Below are 18,709 nucleotides of genomic sequence, written 5' to 3' on the forward strand. Positions count from 1 at the left end.
ACATTCCTGTCTTGCAGGAAATCCCGCACAGAACGAGCAGTATGGCTGGTGGCATTGTCATGCTGGAGGGTGATGTCAGGATGAGCCTGCAGGTAGAGTACCACATGAGGGAGGAGGATCTCTTCCCTGTAACGCACAGCGCTGAGATTGCCTGCAATCTGACCATCACCCCTGGTGAGACAAAGCCGCAACTTGTCAGTGAAGAGCACTTTTTGCCAGTCTAATCTGGTTCAGCGACGGTGGGTTTGTGCCAAAATGTCACGTTGTTGCTGGTGATGTTTGGTGAGGACCTGCCTTACAACAGGCCTACAAACCCTCAGTCCAGCCTCTCTCAGCCTATTGCGGACAGTCTGAGCACTGATGGAGGGATTGTGCGTTCCTGGTGTAACTCGAGCAGTTGTTGTCGCCATCCTGTACCTGTCCCGCAGGTGTGATGTTTGGATGTACCGGTCCTGTGCAGGTGTTGTTACACGTGGTCTGCCACTGCGAGGATGATCAGCTGTCTGTCCTGTCTCCCTGTAGCGCTGTCTTAGGCGTCTCGTCAGTACGGACATTGCAATTTATTGCCCTGGCCACATCTGCAGTCCTCATGCCTCCTTGCAGCATGCCTAAGGCACGTTCACGCAGATGAGCAGGGACCCTGGGCATCTTTATTTGTTTGTTTTTTCCAGAGTCAGTAGAAAGTAAGTTTTGATAACTGTGAACTTAATTGTCTACCGTCTGTAAGCTGTACGTGTCTTAACGACCGTTCCACAGGTGCATGTTCATTAATTGTTTATGGTTCATTGAACAAGCATCGGAAACTGTGTTTAAACCCTTTACAATGAAGATCTGTGAAGTTATTTTGATATTTACGAATTATCTTTGAAAGACAGGGTCCTGAAAAGGGGTCGTTTCTTTTTTTTGCTGAATTTATATTCACCTTGTTCAGGCTCGGAGAAACAGGATATTACACTTCTTCGACTAAATGCAATAAACAGAGATGATTTCTGTATTTTGAAAACTTGAGTGCTGACAAGCAAAAACATTGTGGGACAATGTCAACAATTGTCTCACAAAACAAGAAACCAAAATATATGTTTGGGGTGGAATTGCCATTGTTCAGAGCTGACAGGAAAAATAACTTAAAAAGTGATTTGTCAGACGGTAGCCTATAAGGTTCATTTTTTTTGTTTGTGTTTGGTTACACAGGGAATTCACTTGATAACTCATCTGGACTGAACGTGTTCGCTGTGGAAAAGACTGTTTTATAACATCAGCCGTTGCAGGTACAGGTAACTTTTTGAACAGACGACTCAAGCTGAGCCCCACTGAATCCGTTCCTTCACTGTTACAAATGTAAACTCCCGTGTAATACATTTCTGTTGAAAACTTTACAAGTAGTCCAGCAGTCCAGCAGTACAGGAAAATAAATATCCCCCCTCTCACCGTACAATCTATGAATTAGGTTCAGATTCCTCTGTAACTCACACTGGGTTAGGATGAGTGATAAATACAGTGGAATTACCTGGATTTCTGCATAAATTGGTCATTAAATTTGATCTGATCTTCATCTAAGCCTCAACAATAAACAAACACAGTGTGCTTAAACTAATAACACACAAAATTATTGTATTTTTATTGTCTATATTGAATACATCATTTAAACATTCACAGTGTAGGTGGGGAAAAGTATGTGAACCCCCAAGGCTAATGACTTCTCCAAAAGCTAATTGGAGTCAGGAGTCAGCTGACCTGGAGTCCAATCAATGAGACCAGATTGGAGATGTTGGTTAGAGCTGCATTTCCCTATAAAAAAACACTCACAAAATGTGAGTTTGCTATTCACAAGAAGCATTGTCCGATGTGAACCATGCCTCGAACAAAAGACAACGTAAAACAAGACCTACGATTAAGAATTGTTGACTTGTATAAAGCTGTAAAGGGTTACAAAAGTATCTCTAAAAGCCTTGATGTTCATCAGTCCATGGTAAGACAAATTGTCTATAAATGGAGAAAGTTCATCACTGTTGCTATTCTCCCTAGGTGTGTCCGTCGTGCAAAGACGACTGCAAGAGCACAGCGCAGAATGCTCAGTGAGGTTAAGAAGAATCCTAGAGTGTCAGCTAAAGACTTACAGAAATCTCTGGAACATTCTAACATCTCTGTTGATGAGTCTACGATACGTAAAACACTAAACAAGAATGGTGTTCATGGGAGGACACCACGGAAGAAGCCACTTCTGAAACAAACAAAAAAACTTTTCTGCACGTCTGAAGTTTGCAAAAGAGCACCTGGATGTTCCACAGCGCTACTGGCAAAATATTCTGTGGACAGATGGAACTACAGTTGAGTTATTTGGAAGGAACACACAACACTATGTGTGGAGAAAAAAAGGCACAGCACACCAACATCAAAACCCTCAGCCCAACTGTAAAGTCTGGTGGAGGGAGCATCATGGTTTGGGGCTGCTTTGCTGCCTCAGGGCCTGGACAGCTTGCTATAATCGACGGAAAAATGAATTACCAAGTTTATCAAGACATTTTGCAGGAGAATGTTAGACTATCTGTCTGCCAATTGAAGCTCAACAGAAGTTGGGTGATGAAACAGGACAACGACCCATAACACAGAAGTAAATCCACAACAGAATGGCTTCAACAGAAGAAAATACTCCTTCTGGAGTGGCCCAGTCAGAGTCCTGACCTCGACCCGATTGAAATGCTGTGGCATGACCTCAAGAGAGCAGTTCACACCAGACATCCCAAGAATATTGCTGAACTGAAACAGTTTTGTAAAGAGGATTGGTCCAAAATTCCTCCTGACCGATGTGCAGGTCTGATCCACAACTACAGAAAACGTTTGGTTGAGGTTTTTACTGCCAAAGGAGGGTCAACCTGTTATTAAATCCAAGGGTTCACATACTTTTTCTAGCCACTGTAAAATGAAAACCAGTATCTTTGATCAATGACCTTTCATCGGCCAAGCGTACAGACGAACTTAGACTAACCAAATGTGACACATGGTAAAAAGCTGACCACCTCACAGCCTCTCTTCATTCTACTAGTGTATCCCTCCGCCTCATCTCTCTCCTAGAGACTGACTGGCCCTGTGCTGTATCCCTCCGCCTCATCTCTCTCCTAGAGACTGACTGGCCCTGTGCTGTATCCCTCCGCCTCATCTCTCTCCTAGAGACTGACTGGCCCTGTGCTGTATCCCTCCGCCTCATGTCTCTCCTAGAGACTGACTGACAGTCCTCCACTGTAAACACATCATTAGGCCTGTTTCATGTTGCTGCAGGTAGGGGTTAACAGAGTCCTCCACTGTAAACACATCATTAGGCCTGTTTCATGTTGCTGCAGGTAGGGGTTAACAGAGTCCTCCACTGTAAACACATCATTAGGCCTGTTTCATGTTGCTGCAGGTAGGGGTTAACAGAGTCCTCCACTGTAAACACATCATTAGGCCTGTTTCATGTTGCTGCAGGTAGGGTTTAACAGAGTCCTCCACTGTAAACACATCATTAGGCCTGTTTCATGTTGCTGCAGGTAGAGGTTATTAACAGAGTCCTCCACTGTAAACACATTACCATCATGACCCGGCCCCCAAGCACATCAACAAAGCATTCATGACCACAGAAACACAAAACTATTAGATAGAGCCCATGTTTGGCCGACACATCTTTATGTTCTTCAGACAATATGGAGGACAAGACTGTATCGGCATAATCTCATCGCAAACAGCTCCATTCCTTTACTTAAAATGTGTGTGTATTGTTGTGAACTTGACAGATATTACTTGGTAGATATTTACTGCACTGTCAGAGCTAGAAACACAAGCATTTCGCTACACCTGCAATAACACCTGCTAAACACGTGCATGTGACCAATAAAATTTGTTTTATATTTGATTTGAGAAGCAAGAGATTTAATTGGCCCCAAAAAAGAGCCTCTAAATCTATTTCCTAGTAAACGAGTCAAACAAAAGAGGAATCTGACGTATTTTAGACAGAGCTGACAAACTCCAATTTGTAAGTCGCTCTGGATAAGAGCGTCTGCTAAATGACTTAAATGTAAATGTAAATGTAAACTGAAGTGCTGTTGAAAGACAGAGTTGAAACCAGGGCTAGCCAAAGACGGTTTTCACCAGGACTAGCCTAAGTCAGTTTTCACCAGGGCTAGCCAAAGTTGGTTTTCACCAGGACTAGCCAAAGTCGGTTTTCACCAGGGCTAGCCAAAGACGGTTTTCACCGGGGCTAGCCAAAGTCGGTTTTCACCAGGGCTAGCCAAAGTCGGTTTTCACCAGGGCTAGCCAAAGACGGTTTTCACCAGGGCTAGCCAAAGTCGGTTTTCACCAGGGCTAGCCAAAGTCGGTTTTCACCAGGGCTAGCCAAAGGGGAAACAACAAAACGAGTGGAGTGATAAAACAGGGGTGCATTCCTGTCGTCAATAATTTCACAAGATGTGACAGACCCTCTCCTCTCCTCCTCTACCTCTCCTCTCCTCTCCTCTCCTCTCCTCTCCTCTCCTCTCCTCTCCTCTCCTCCTCTACCTCTCCTCTCCTCTCCTCTCCTCTCTAAAGGAGCTGTGTTCTCCTCTCCTCTCCTCTCTCCTCTCCTCTCCTCTCTCCTCTTTCCTCTCCTCTCCTCTCCTCTCCTCTCCTCTCCTCTCCTCTCCTCTCCTCTCCTCTCCTCTCCTCTCCTCTCCTGTGTATGTGTGTTAGGAGGCAAATGTTAGAATTTCACCCATTCCGTTATTGACACCCTTTAGCCAGATGACAGTGATGGAGAGACATTGATTGGTTAGATGGATCCGGTAGAGAGACAGACCACTCTGATTAAGTCTTAAAGATAGACAGAGATACTGCAGATACTGACGATGAACCATCTCTCTGTCAGCTCTGACAATGTCTCTCTCTGCCAGCTCTGACAATGTCTCTCTCTGCCAGCTCTGACAATGTCTCTCTCTGCCAGCTCTGACAATGTCTCTCTCTCTGCCAGCTCTGACAATGTCTCTCTCTCTGCCAGCTCTGGCAATGTCTCTCTCTGCCAGCTCTGACAATGCCTCTCTCTGCCAGCTCTGAAAATGTCTCTCTCTGCCAGCTCTGACCATGTCTCTCTCTACCAGCTCTGACAATGTCTCTCTCTCTGCCAGCTCTGACAATGTCTCTCTCTCTGCCAGCTCTGACAATGTCTCTCTCTCTGCCAGCTCTGAAAATGTCTCTCTCTCTGCCAGCTCTGACAATGTCTCTCTCTCTGCCAGCTCTGACAATGTCTCTCTCTGCCAGCTCTGACAATGTCTCTCTCTCTGCCAGCTCTGACAATGTCTCTCTCTCTGCCAGCTCTGGCAATGTCTCTCTCTCTGCCAGCTCTGACAATGTCTCTCTCTGCCAGCTCTGACAATGTCTCTCTCTACCAGCTCTGACAATGTATCTCTCTCTGCCAGCTCTGACAATGTCTCTCTCTCTGCCAGCTCGGACAATGTCTCTCTCTCTGCCAGCTCTGACAATGTCTCTCTCTCTGCCAGCTCTGACAATGTCTCTCTCTCTGCCAGCTCTGACAATGTCTCTCTCTCTGCCAGCTCTGAAAATGTCTCTCTCTGCCAGCTCTGACAATGTCTCTCTCTGCCAGCTCTGAAAATGTCTCTCTCTGTCAGCTCTGACAATGTCTCTCTCTGCCAGCTCTGAAAATGTCTCTCTCTGCCAGCTCTGACCATGTCTCTCTCTACCAGCTCTGACAATGTCTCTCTCTCTGCCAGCTCTGACAATGTCTCTCTCTCTGCCAGCTCTGACAATGTCTCTCTCTGCCAGCTCTGAAAATGTCTCTCTCTCTGCCAGCTCTGACAATGTCTCTCTCTCTGTCAGCTCTGAAAATGTCTCTCTCTGTCAGCTCTGAAAATGTCTCTCTCTCTGCCAGCTCTGACAATGTCTCTCTCTACCAGCTCTGACAATGTCTCTCTCTCTGCCAGCTCTGACAATGTCTCTCTCTACCAGCTCTGACAATGTCTCTCTCTCTGCCAGCTCTGACAATGTCTCTCTCTCTGCCAGCTCTGACAATGTCTCTCTCTCTGCCAGCTCTGAAAATGTCTCTCTCTGCCAGCTCTGACAATGTCTCTCTCTCTGCCAGCTCTGACAATGTCTCTCTCTCTGCCAGCTCTGACAATGTCTCTCTCTCTGCCAGCTCTGAAAATGTCTCTCTCTGCCAGCTCTGACAATGTCTCTCTCTGCCAGCTCTGAAAATGTCTATCTCTGTCAGCTCTGACAATGTCTCTCTCTGCCAGCTCTGACAATGTCTCTCTCTGCCAGCTCTGACAATGTCTCTCTCTCTGCCAGCTCTGACAATGTCTCTCTCTCTGCCAGCTCTGACAATGTCTCTCTCTCTGCCAGCTCTGACAATGTCTCTCTCTCTGCCAGCTCTGACAATGTCTCTCTCTCTGCCAGCTCTGACAATGTCTCTCTCTCTGCCAGCTCTGACAATGTCTCTCTCTCTGCCAGCTCTGACAATGTCTCTCTCTCTGCCAGCTCTGACAATGTCTCTCTCTCTGCCAGCTCTGACAATGTCTCTCTCTCTGCCAGCTCTGACAATGTCTCTCTCTCTGCCAGCTCTGACAATGTCTCTCTCTGCCAGCTCTGACAATGTCTCTCTCTCTGCCAGCTCTGACAATGTCTCTCTCTCTGCCAGCTCTGACAATGTCTCTCTCTCTGCCAGCTCTGAAAATGTCTCTCTCTCTGCCAGCTCTGACAATGTCTCTCTCTCTGCCAGCTCTGACAATGTCTCTCTCTGCCAGCTCTGACAATGTCTCTCTCTCTGCCAGCTCTGACAATGTCTCTCTCTCTGCCAGCTCTGGCAATGTCTCTCTCTCTGCCAGCTCTGACAATGTCTCTCTCTGCCAGCTCTGACAATGTCTCTCTCTACCAGCTCTGACAATGTATCTCTCTCTGCCAGCTCTGACAATGTCTCTCTCTCTGCCAGCTCGGACAATGTCTCTCTCTCTGCCAGCTCTGACAATGTCTCTCTCTCTGCCAGCTCTGACAATGTCTCTCTCTCTGCCAGCTCTGACAATGTCTCTCTCTCTGCCAGCTCTGAAAATGTCTCTCTCTGCCAGCTCTGACAATGTCTCTCTCTGCCAGCTCTGAAAATGTCTCTCTCTGTCAGCTCTGACAATGTCTCTCTCTGCCAGCTCTGACAATGTCTCTCTCTCTGTCAGCTCTGACAATGTCTCTCTCTCTGCCAGCTCTGACAATGTCTCTCTCTCTGCCAGCTCTGACAATGTCTCTCTCTCTGCCAGCTCTAACAATGTCTCTCTCTCTGCCAGCTCTGAAAATGTCTCTCTCTGCCAGCTCTGACAATGTCTCTCTCTGCCAGCTCTGAAAATGTCTCTCTCTGCCAGCTCTGACAATGTCTCTCTCTCTCTGCCAGCAGGTATCAGTAACGATAACTTGGATATATACACGGGGTACCAGTACTGAGTCGATGTGCCGGCTACAAGGTAATTAAGGTAGATATGTACATATAGGTCGGGATAAAGTGACTAGACAACAGGATAGATAATAAACAGTAGCAGCAGTATACTGTAGGTAGGGGTAAAGGATAGATAATAGACAGTAACAGCAGTATACTGTAGGTAGGGGTAAAGGATAGATAATAGACAGTAACAGCAGTATACTGTAGGTAGGGGTAAAGGATAGATAATAGACAGTAGCAGCAGTATACTGTAGGTAGGGGTACAGGATAGATAATAGACAGTAACAGCAGTATACTGTAGGTAGGGGTAAAGGATAGATAATAGACAGTAACAGCTGTATACTGTAGGTAGGGGTAAAGGATAGATAATAGACAGTAACAGCAGTATACTGTAGTTAGGGGTACAGGATAGATAATAGACAGTAGCAGCAGTATACTGTAGGTAGGGGTAAAGGATAGATAATAGACAGTAACAGCAGTATACTGTAGGTAGGGGTAAAGGATAGATAATAGACAGTAACAGCAGTATACTGTAGGTAGGGGTAAAGGATAGATAATAGACAGTAACAGCAGTATACTGTAGGTAGGGGTAAAGGATAGATAATAGACAGTAACAGCAGTATACTGTAGGTAGGGGTAAAGGATAGATAATAGACAGTAGCAGCAGAATACTGTAGGTAGGGACAACGGATAGATAATAGACAGTAACAGCAGTATACTGTAGGTAGGGGTAAAGGATAGATAATAGACAGTAACAGCAGTATACTGTAGGTAGGGGTAAAGGATAGATAATAGACAGTAACAGCAGTATACTGTAGGTAGGGGTAAAGGATAAATAATAGACAGTAGCAGCAGCGTATGTGATGAGACATAAATAATTAGAGCACAAAGGGACAATGCAAAGAAAGGGTCAGGTAGCTATTGGTTAACTATTTAACTAACTATTTATCAGTCTTATGGCTTGGGGGGGTAGAAGCTGTTCAGGGTCCTGTTGGTTCCAGACTTGGTGCTCCGGTACCGCTTGCCCTGCTGTAGCAGAGAGAACAGTCTATGACTATTGCTGGAGTCTTTGACAATTTTTTGGGCCTTCTTCTGACACCGCCTGGTATAGAGGTCCTCATGGCAGGGAGCTTGGCCCCAGTGAAGTACTGGGCTGTACGCACTACCCTCTGTAGTGCCTTGCTGTCGGAGGCCGAGCAGTTGCCATACCAGGCGGTGATGCAACCAGTCAAGATGCTCTCAATGGTGCAGCTCTAGAACTTTTTGAGGATCTGAGGACCCGTGACAAATATTCTGTCTCCTGAGGGGGAAAAGGTTTTGTTGTGGCCTCTTCATGACTGTCTTGGTGTGCTTGGTCCATGTTAGTTTGTTGGTGATGTGGACACCAAGGAACTTGAAGCTCTCAACCTGTTCCACTACAGCCCCGTCGATGAGAATGGGTGCGTGCTCGGTTCTCCTTTTCCTGTAGTCCACGATCAGCTCCTTTGTCTTGCTCACGTTGAGGGAGAGGTTGTTGTCCTGGCACCACACGACCAGGTCTCTGACCTCCTCCCTATAGGCTGTCTCATCGTTGTCAGGTCTCTGACCTCCTCCCTATAGGCTGTCTCATCGTTGTCGGTGATCAGGCCTACCACTGTTGTGTCATCTGCAAACTTAATGATGGTATTGGAGTCGTGCCTGGCCGTGCAGTCGTGGGTGAACAGGGAGTACAGGAGGGGACTGAGCACGCACCCCTGAGGGGCTCCCGTGTTGAGCATCAATGTGGTAGATGTGTTGTTGCCTACCCTTACCACCTGGGGACGGCCTGTCAGGAAGTCCAGGATCCAGTTGCAGAGGGAGGTGTTTGGTCCCAGGGTCCTTAGCTTAGTGATGAGCTTTGAGGGCTCTATGGACAAGTTCCAGTGTTGGATAGCTAGGTAACATAGCATCCCTCTCTGTTTGAGCCAGGTGTTTTGAGTAGGCTAAACTAGCTAGGTGCATTCACTGCAAAAAGTGAAAACGAATATGGAATACAGTTAGCTCTCTCTCTCTCTCTCTCTCTCTCTCTCTCTCTCTCTCTCTCTCTCTCTCGCTCTCTCTCTCTCTCTCTCTCTCTCTGTCTCTCTCTCTCTCTCTCTGTCTCTCTCTCTCTCTCTCTGTCTCTCTCTCTCTCTCTCTCTCTCTCTCTCTCTCTCTCTGTCTCTGTCTCTCTCTCTCTCTCTCTCTCTCTCTCTCTCTCTCTCTCTCTCTCTCTCTCTCTGTCCTCTCTCTCTCTCTCTCTCTCCTCTCTCTCTCTCTCTCTCTCTCTCTCTCTCTCTCTCTCTCTCTCTCTCTCTCTCTCTCTCTCTCTCTCTCTCTCTCTCTCTCTCTCTCTCTCTCTCTCTCTCTCTCTCTCTCTCTCTCTCTCTCTGTCTCTCTCTCTCTCTCTCTCTCTCTCTGTCGCTTCTCCTTCATTTTTGAATCAATTAATTTGTTCAAAACTGTTCAAATATTGTCATTCTCTCTTTGACTGGATGTGTCTCTGGGAAGGGCTCTGGTCTATAGTTGTGTACTATATAGGGAATAGGGCTCTGGTCGAAAGTAGTGCACTATATAGGGAATAGGGCTCTGGTCGAAAGTAGTGCACTATATAGGGAATAGGGCTCTGGTCTATAGTAGTGTACTATATAGGGAATAGGGCTCTGGTCTAAAGTAGTGCACTATATAGGGAATAGGGCTCTGGTCTATAGTAGTGTACTATATAGGGAATAGGGCTCTGGTCTAAAGTAGTGCACTATATAGGGAATATGGCTCTGGTCTATAGTAGTGCACTATATAGGGAATATGGCTCTGGTCTATAGTAGTGCACTATATATAGGGAATAGGGAGCCATTTTGGGCACTAGCACCTTATTCTTATTATTTAATCATATCTCAGAGGCTGAATATAACCATTTGAACTAAACATGTCTAATGTACTAATTTCTTTCACATTTCTGACCACGTTTGTCAGAAAGTTGTGATTGATTTCCAGGCTGAGAGTAGAGATCATCGATCTGGATCCCTGCTGTTACATAGTTGAAGTGGCCTTTGCTTTTCATTTTGCTTTAGTGTGAAGGCGAACAGGAAAACCAATCACTGAAGGGTATTGTTACTTTAATTACGAATGGTCAACAATTGCATCATGTTACAAGCCACAGTTAGTCATAGTTTAATTTGTTATATCCCACGGGGACTATACACCTTAAACTAATATTATATATTATGTTTCTTTCTTCTCTATATTCTTACAAATCCATGACTTACAAGAACATAAATAAATAATCATTAAAAAAGAAAAGACCACTTAGGCAGACCACAAAAACTAATCTTATAGAAACAACTTTCACTAAACTTTAGCTTTAAGAAAGACTGACCCAAAATAACAAGAAAAAACAGTCCTGTTCTCAACATTATAGTCACTAATCAGGTTTCCATTCATTCCTTTTAATGCGTGTAAAGTACATGCCGGATAAATCATTTCACAAATGTTGACAAAACTAAATACGCTAGACAACGCGGGATCTTTTTTCATGTCAGTTAAATAAATTATGCGAGACATGGCGGTGGAAACACTTTTATCCCCAAAAAATATTGATGTAATAACCGTCATATCGAAGTAAACTTGGAGTCACGTGATGACGTTGTGTGGTCCTCCCACTACGACTCGGGAAAACCCATGCAGTTTTATTAGGCCACAGATTAAATGAGTTATGTTGAACTTCACAGGTTGGAAGACAAAACATATTTTATTCATGCTGATTTTAGAATATTCGCATGAAAATCTGTCGCCATTTGGATGGAAAACTAGTTACTGTGGCAATTCTTGTGTTCCTGATTTTACACAAGGCCCAGGCTGATCTCCCAGGCTGATCTCCCAGGCTGATCTCCCAGGCTGATCTCCCAGACTGATCTCCCAGACTGATCTCCCAGGCTGATCTCCCAGGCTGATCTCCGAGGCTGATCTCCCAGACTGATCTCCCAGGCTGATCTCCCAGGCTGATCTCCCAGGCTGATCTCTATATACAAGTGAACATCTAATTTTGATCAGCTGTTGTTGCACACCAGGAAAGGTTTAAAAATAATTCTAGAATTTGTAATTTCCACTTTTAACATTTCAGGCTTGATTTTTAATGTAACAACCCCTACATTAATTAATTAATTATAATCCACACAATAATTCACATTTCCTGTTGCTGCAGGATAATATTCCTGCTGTGACAGACTGGTCAGACTGTTCAAAAGTAGTCTACTACTCCATACAGGGAATAGAGTGTCATTTGGGACATAACCATTTCCCCTCAGCTCTCCTCCTCTCCGCTCCAATCCACTCCCCTCCACTCCCCTCCCCTCCCCTCTCCTCCCCTCTCCTCCCCTCCCCTCCACTCCCCTCCCCTCCCCTCCCCTCTCCTCCCCTCCCCTCCACTCCCCTCCACTCCCCTCCCCTCCCCTCCCCTCCCCTCTCCTCCCCTCTCCTCCCCTCCCCTCCACTCCCCTCCCCTCCGCTCCACTCCCCTCCCCTCCACTCCCCTCCCCTCCGCTCCACTCCCCTCCCCTCCATTCCACTCCCCTCTCCTCCCCTCCCCTCCACTCCCCTCCCCTCCGCTCCACTCCCCTCCCCTCCATTCCACTCCCCTCCGCTCCCCTCCCCTCCCCTCCCTCTGTTAACACAGGAGGGGAATCTTGTTTACATCCCACACGGTACTCTATTCCCTACATAGTCCACTACGTTTGACCTGAGCCCTCGTGAAGCCTTAGGGCTCTGTTCAACAGTGGACCCCGTGAAGCCTTAGGGCTCTGCTCAACAGTGGCCCCCGTGAAGCCTTAGGGCTCTGCTCAACAGTGGCCCCCGTGAAGCCTTAGGGCTCTGCTCAACAGTGGACCCCGTGAAGCCTTAGGGCTCTGTTCAACAGTGGCACACTATAAAGTGAATAGGGTTCCATTTAGGGTTCCAGATATAATAAAACAAACTGCCAGTAGAGGGGGGGGGGGGGGGGGGGGGGGGGGGGGGTTGGTTAGCGTGCCACTGTTGTTTCAAACACCCCCCTTCTCCCCCACCCCCCTTCGCCCCTCCCCTTCTCTCCCCCCTCCCTCCGTGGGCAGGAAACAGCGCCAGACCCTATCACAAATATCATCCAGGGTCCGGGGTCTTTGTGTGGCTCAGTTGGTAGAGCATGGCGCTTGCAACGCCAGGGTTGTGGGTTCAATTCCCACGGGGGGACCAGGGTTCAATTCCCACGGGGGGACCAGGATGAATATGTATGAACTTTCCAATTTGTAAGTCGCTCTGGATAAGAGCGTCTGCTAAATGACTTAAATGTAAAAATGTAAATGTAAAACACACATTCTTCTATCAACTACCAGCAGCATCTGTGTTTTCACAAGGCAGACAGACAGACAGACAGACAGACAACTTTTGCGTTATAGGTGTAAAAAACACACATTAAAAATTGTGAACTTTTTAGGACGAAACAGTTTTAACAACCGCTCATAGAAGACGAGAATTCACTTCTCTTCAAGAAATACATTATTATTATTATTATTATTATTATTATTATTATTATTATTATTGTTATTATTATTATTGTTATTATTATTATTATTATTATTATTATTATTATTATTGTTATTATTATTGTTATTATTATTATTATTATTGTTATTATTATTATTATTATTGTTATTATTATTATTCACACTTTATTTGGATAGTCCAGATAGAGCATCTGTAGAGGCTCTACAGATGGACATACTATCAACAAACCATCTGTTGAATAGCAACTGCTTGCTAATATTACAGTTAGGATTAGATTAAGATAGATGGTTAGGATAAGGGTTAAGGTTAGGGTTAGTTCAAATCATACCCTATGAGAGCATCTATGTGGAATATTGAAATAAATGGTTACCTTATTATTATTATTGCTATTATTATTATTATTATTATTATTATTATTATTATTATTATATAATGATTATATATTACTAACAACTCACCTCTCTTCTGCATAAAACTGAAGAGGTCATCAAGGAACTCTTTCCTCTTGTCGTCGGTATCCAACTCGTACAACTAGAAGACAAGAAGAGGGGAGACAATCGGATTAAACCTGGCCTCAAGGCAACCATTTCATAGACAAAACAATCACACAAAGAAGATCATTGAAACATTCATTTACGTTACTTCCATTAGTGTATTATACTGTATTGAGGTGTATTCTACTGTATTGAGGTGTATTATACTGTATTGAAGTGTATTCTACTGTATTGAGGTGTATACTACTGTATTGAGTTGTATTATACTGTATTGAAGTGTATTATACTGTATTGAGGTGTATTATACTGTATTGAGGTGTATTATACTGTATTGAGGTGTATTATACTGTATTGAGGTGTATTATACTGTATTGAGGTGTATTATACTGTATTGAAGTGTATTCTACTGTATTACAGTGTATTCTACTGTATTGAGGTGTATACTACTGTATTGAGGTGTATTATACTGTATTGAAGTGTATTATACTGTATTGAGGTGTATTATACTGTGTTGATAACAGTTATTAGCCTCCCGGGTGGCGCAGTGGTCTAGGGCACTGCATCGCAGTGCTAGCTGCGCCACCAGAGTCTCTGGGTTCGCGCCCAGGCTGGGCTGGGTTCGCGCGCAGGCTCTGTCGCAGCCGGCCGCAACCGGTAGGTCCGTGGGGCGACGCACAATTGGCATAGCGTCGTCCGGGTTAGGGAGGGTTTGGCCGGTAGGGATATCCTTGTCTCAGTATGTAAAATGTAATGAAATGTAAAAATGTAATAAAGTGTATGCACTCTACTGTAAGTCGCTCTGGATAAGAGCGTCTGCTAAATGACTAAAATGTAAAATTGTAAATACAACCCATAATTATGTTAATTTATTTTCCCTTTTGTACTCTAACTATTTGCACATAATATGACATTTGAAATGTCTTTATTCTTTTGGAACTTTTCTGAGTGTAATGTTTACTGTTCATTTTTTTATTGTTTATTTCATTTTTGTTTATGATCTACTTCACTTGCTTTGGCAAAGTTAACATATGTTTCCCCATGCCAATAAAGCCCCTTGCATTGAATTGACTGAGAGAGGAGAGAGAGCAGAGGGAGAGAGTGAGAGTGAGAAAGAGAGTGAGAAAGAGAGAGAGACAGAGACATACAGTCCAACAGTCCAGCACAACAACACCCCCTTAACCAGACCCAGAGAGCTGGAGGTGGAGAGAGACATATCTGCACTCTCTACAGTGGTGAGACAACTTCAACAGGAGAAAGAGCAAGAGCAGGAGAAGAACAGAGCACTAGAGGAGAGGATCAGACTGCTGGAGGAGAGGATCAGACTGCTGGAGGAAAGGTTGAGGGGGATGGAGGAGAGGATCAGACTGCTGGAGAAGAGGGTGAGGGGGATGGAGGAGAGGATCAGACTGCTGGAGGCGAGGGTGAGGGGGATGGAGGAGAGGATCAGACTGCTGGAGGCGAGGGTGAGGGGGATGGAGGAGAGGATCAGACTGCTGGAGGAGAGGATCAGACTGCTGGAGGAGAGGTTTAGGGGAATTGCGTGTGACAGAGAACAACCCACTAGAGAGGTGGCCACCCCCACAGAGAAGCCAGCAGAACAGCCCACCTCAGCACCCGACAAAAGTCTCGACACCACAGCAGAACAGTCCACACCAGACCCTGACCATAGCGTCGACATCACAGCGGGACAGACAAATGAAGAACCCCAAGCCCAGGGGCTCTCACCCCCTCTGAGTACCCCCCTCCCCCCCTGTCAGCCACCCTGATAGCCCTCCTGTCACCCCCCCCCCCCCCACACCCACACCCACTGAGGACAAACACAAGACACAGATTGTTCTCCTTATGGACTCAAATGGGGAATATATAGAAGAAAAACAACTTTTTCCCAAACACAGAGTGTCCAAACACCCAGCGCCCCCTAGACCTTCTGTCTGAGGACCAACTAGGGTCACCCAGCACCCCCTAGGCCTTCTGTCTGAGGACCAACTAGGTTCACCCAGCGCCCCCTAGACCTTCTGTATGAGGACCAACTAGGTTCACCCAGCGCCCCCTAGACCTTCTGTCTGAGGACCAACTAGGTTCACCCAGCCACATAATAATACACCCAGCGCCCCATAGACCTTCTGTCTGAGGACCAACTAGGTTCACCCAGCGCCCCCTAGACCTTCTGTCTGAGGACCAACTAGGTTCACCCAGCGCCCCCTAGACCTTCTGTCTGAAGACCAACTAGGTTCACCCAGCGCCCTAGAACTTCTGTCTGAGGACCAACTAGGGTCACCCAGCGCCCCCTAGACCTTCTGTCTGAGGACCAACTAGGGTCACCCAGCGCCCCCTAGACCTTCTGTCTGAGGACCAACTAGGTTCACCCAGCCACATAATAATACACCCAGCGCCCCCTAGACCTTCTGTCTGAGGACCAACTAGGTTCACCCAGCGCCCCCTAGACCTTCTGTCTGAGGACCAACTAGGGTCACCCAGCGCCCCCTAGACCTTCTGTCTGAGGACCAACTAGGTTCACCCAGCCACATAATAATACACCCAGCGCCCCCTAGACCTTCTGTCTGAGGACCAACTAGGTTCACCCAGCGCCCCCTAGACCTTCTGTCTGAGGACCAACTAGGTTCACCCAGCGCCCCCTAGACCTTCTGTCTGAGGACCAACTAGGTTCACCCAGCCACATAATAATACACCCAGCGCCCCCTAGACCTTCTGTCTGAGGACCAACTAGGTTCAGCCAGCCACATAGTAATACACCCAGCGCCCCCTAGACCTTCTGTCTGAGGACCAACTAGGGTCACCCAGCGCCCCCTAGACCTTCTGTCTGAGGACCAACTAGGGTCACCCAGCACCCCCTAGACCTTCTGTCTGAGGACCAACTAGGGTCACCCAGCGCCCCCTAGACCTTCTGTCTGAGGACCAACTAGGTTCACCCAGCGCCACCCAGACCTTCTGTCTGAGGACCAACTAGGTTCACCCAGCCACATAATAATACACCCAGCGCCCCCTAGACCTTCTGTCTGAGGACCAACTAGGGTCACCCAGCCCCCTAGACCTTCTGTCTGAGGACCAACTAGGTTCACCCAGCGCCCCCTAGACCTTCTGTCTGAGGACCAACTAGGTTCACCCAGCGCCCCCTAGACCTTCTGTCTGAGGACCAACTAGGTTCACCCAGCCACAAAATAATACAACCAGCGCCATAGATCTTCTGTCTGAGGACCAACTAGGGTCACCCAGCGCCCCCTAGACCTTCTGTCTGAGGACCAACTAGGGTCACCCAGCCACATAATAATACACCCAGCGCCCCCTAGACCTTCTGTCTGAGGACCAACTAGGGTCACCCAGCGCCCCCTAGACCTTCTGTCTGAGGACCAACTTGGTACACCCAGCCACATAATAATACACCCAGCGCCCCCTAGACCTTCTGTCTGAGGACCAACTAGGTTCACCCAGCGCCCCCTAGACCTTCTGTCTGAGGACCAACTAGGTTCACCCAGCGCCCCCTAGACCTTCTGTCTGAGGACCAACTAGGGTCACCCAGCCACATAATAATACACCCAGCGCCCCCTAGACCTTCTGTCTGAGGACCAACTAGGTTCACCCATAGCCCCCTAGACCTTCTGTCTGAGGACCAACTAGGTTCACCCAGCGCCCCCTAGACCTTCTGTCTGAGGACCAACTAGGGTCACCCAGCCACATAATAATACACCCAGCGCCCCCTAGACCTTCTGTCTGAGGACCAACTAGGGCCACCCAGCCCCCTAGGCCTTCTGTCTGAGGACCAACTAGGTTCACCCAGCCCCCTAGACCTTCTGTCTGAGGACCAACTAGGTTCACCCAGCGTTCCCTAGACCTTCTGTCTGAGGACCAACTAGATTCACCCAGCGCCCCCTAGACCTTCTGTCTGAGGACCAACTAGGTTCACCCAGCGCCCCCTAGACCTTCTGTCTGAGGACCAACTAGGTTCACCCAGCCACATAATAATACACCCAGCCCCCTAGACCTTCTGTCTGAGGACCAACTAGGGCCACCCAGCGCCCCCTAGACCTTCTGTCTGAGGACCAACTAGGTTCACCCAGCCCCCTAGGCCTTCTGTCTGAGGACCAACTAGGTTCACCCAGCCACATAATAATATACCCAGCGCCCTAGGCCTTCTGTCTGAGGACCAACTAGGTTCACCCAGCCACATAATAATATACCCAGCGCCCCCTAGACCTTCTGTCTGAGGACCAACTAGGTTCACCCAGCCACATAATAATACACCCAGCGCCCCCTAGACCTTCTGTCTGAGGACCAACTAGGTTCACCCAGCGCCCCCTAGACCTTCTGTCTGAGGACCAACTAGGTTCACCCAGCGCCCCCTAGACCTTCTGTCTGAGGACCAACTAGGTTCACCCAGCCACATAATAATACACCCAGCGCCCCCTAGACCTTCTGTGTGAGGACCAACTAGGTTCACTCAGCGCCCCCTAGACCTTCTGTCTGAGGACCAACTAGGTTCACCCAGCGCCACCTAGACCTTCTGTCTGAGGACCAACTAGGTTCACCCAGCCACATAGTAATACACCCAGCGAGCCCTAGACGTTCTGTCGGGGGACCAACTAGGGTCACCCAGCCACATAATAATACACCCAGCGCCCCCTAGACCTTCTGTCTGAGGACCAACTAGGTTCAACCAGCGCCCCCTAGACCTTCTGTCTGAGGACCAACTAGGTTCACCCAGCCACATAATAATACACCTAGCGCCCCCTAGACCTTCTGTCTGAGGACCAACTAGGTTCACCCAGCGCCCCCTAGACCTTCTGTCTGAGGACCAACTAGGTTCACCCAGCCACTTAATAATACACCCAGCGCCCCCTAGACCTTCTGTCTGAGGACCAACTAGGTTCACCCAGCCACAAATAATACACCCAGCGCCCTAGATCTTCTGTCTGAGGACCAACTAGGGTCACCCAGCCACATAATAATACACCCAGCTCCCCCTAGACCTTCTGTCTGAGGACCAACTAGGTTCACCCAGCGCCCCCTAGACCTTCTCTCTGAGGACCAACTAGGTTCACCCAGCCACAAATAATACACCCAGCGCCCTAGATCTTCTGTCTGAGGACCAACTAGGGTCACCCAGCCACAAATAATACACCCAGCGCCCTAGACCTTCTGTCTGAGGACCAACTAGGTTCACCCAGCCACATAATAATACACCCAGCGCCCCCAAGACCTTCGGTCTGAGGACCAACTAGGTACACCC

At 47.4% G+C, this 18,709-nt stretch overlaps 1 protein-coding gene across 1 annotated transcript in view; it reads right to left on the minus strand.

The window, feature by feature from the left end:
• LOC129856089 (AT-rich interactive domain-containing protein 3A-like) overlaps positions 1-18,709 on the minus strand; it is a 212,112-nt gene that overhangs the window by 54,882 nt on the left and 138,521 nt on the right. Inside the window, exon 3 of the mRNA XM_055924209.1 lies at positions 13,429-13,501. Within this exon, the coding sequence (XP_055780184.1) occupies positions 13,429-13,501 (73 nt within the window). The remainder of the gene's footprint in view (positions 1-13,428; positions 13,502-18,709) is intronic.

The sequence above is a fragment of the Salvelinus fontinalis genome, chromosome 5 (assembly GCF_029448725.1).
Source record: "Salvelinus fontinalis isolate EN_2023a chromosome 5, ASM2944872v1, whole genome shotgun sequence".
NCBI classification, from domain to species: Eukaryota; Metazoa; Chordata; class Actinopteri; order Salmoniformes; family Salmonidae; genus Salvelinus; species Salvelinus fontinalis.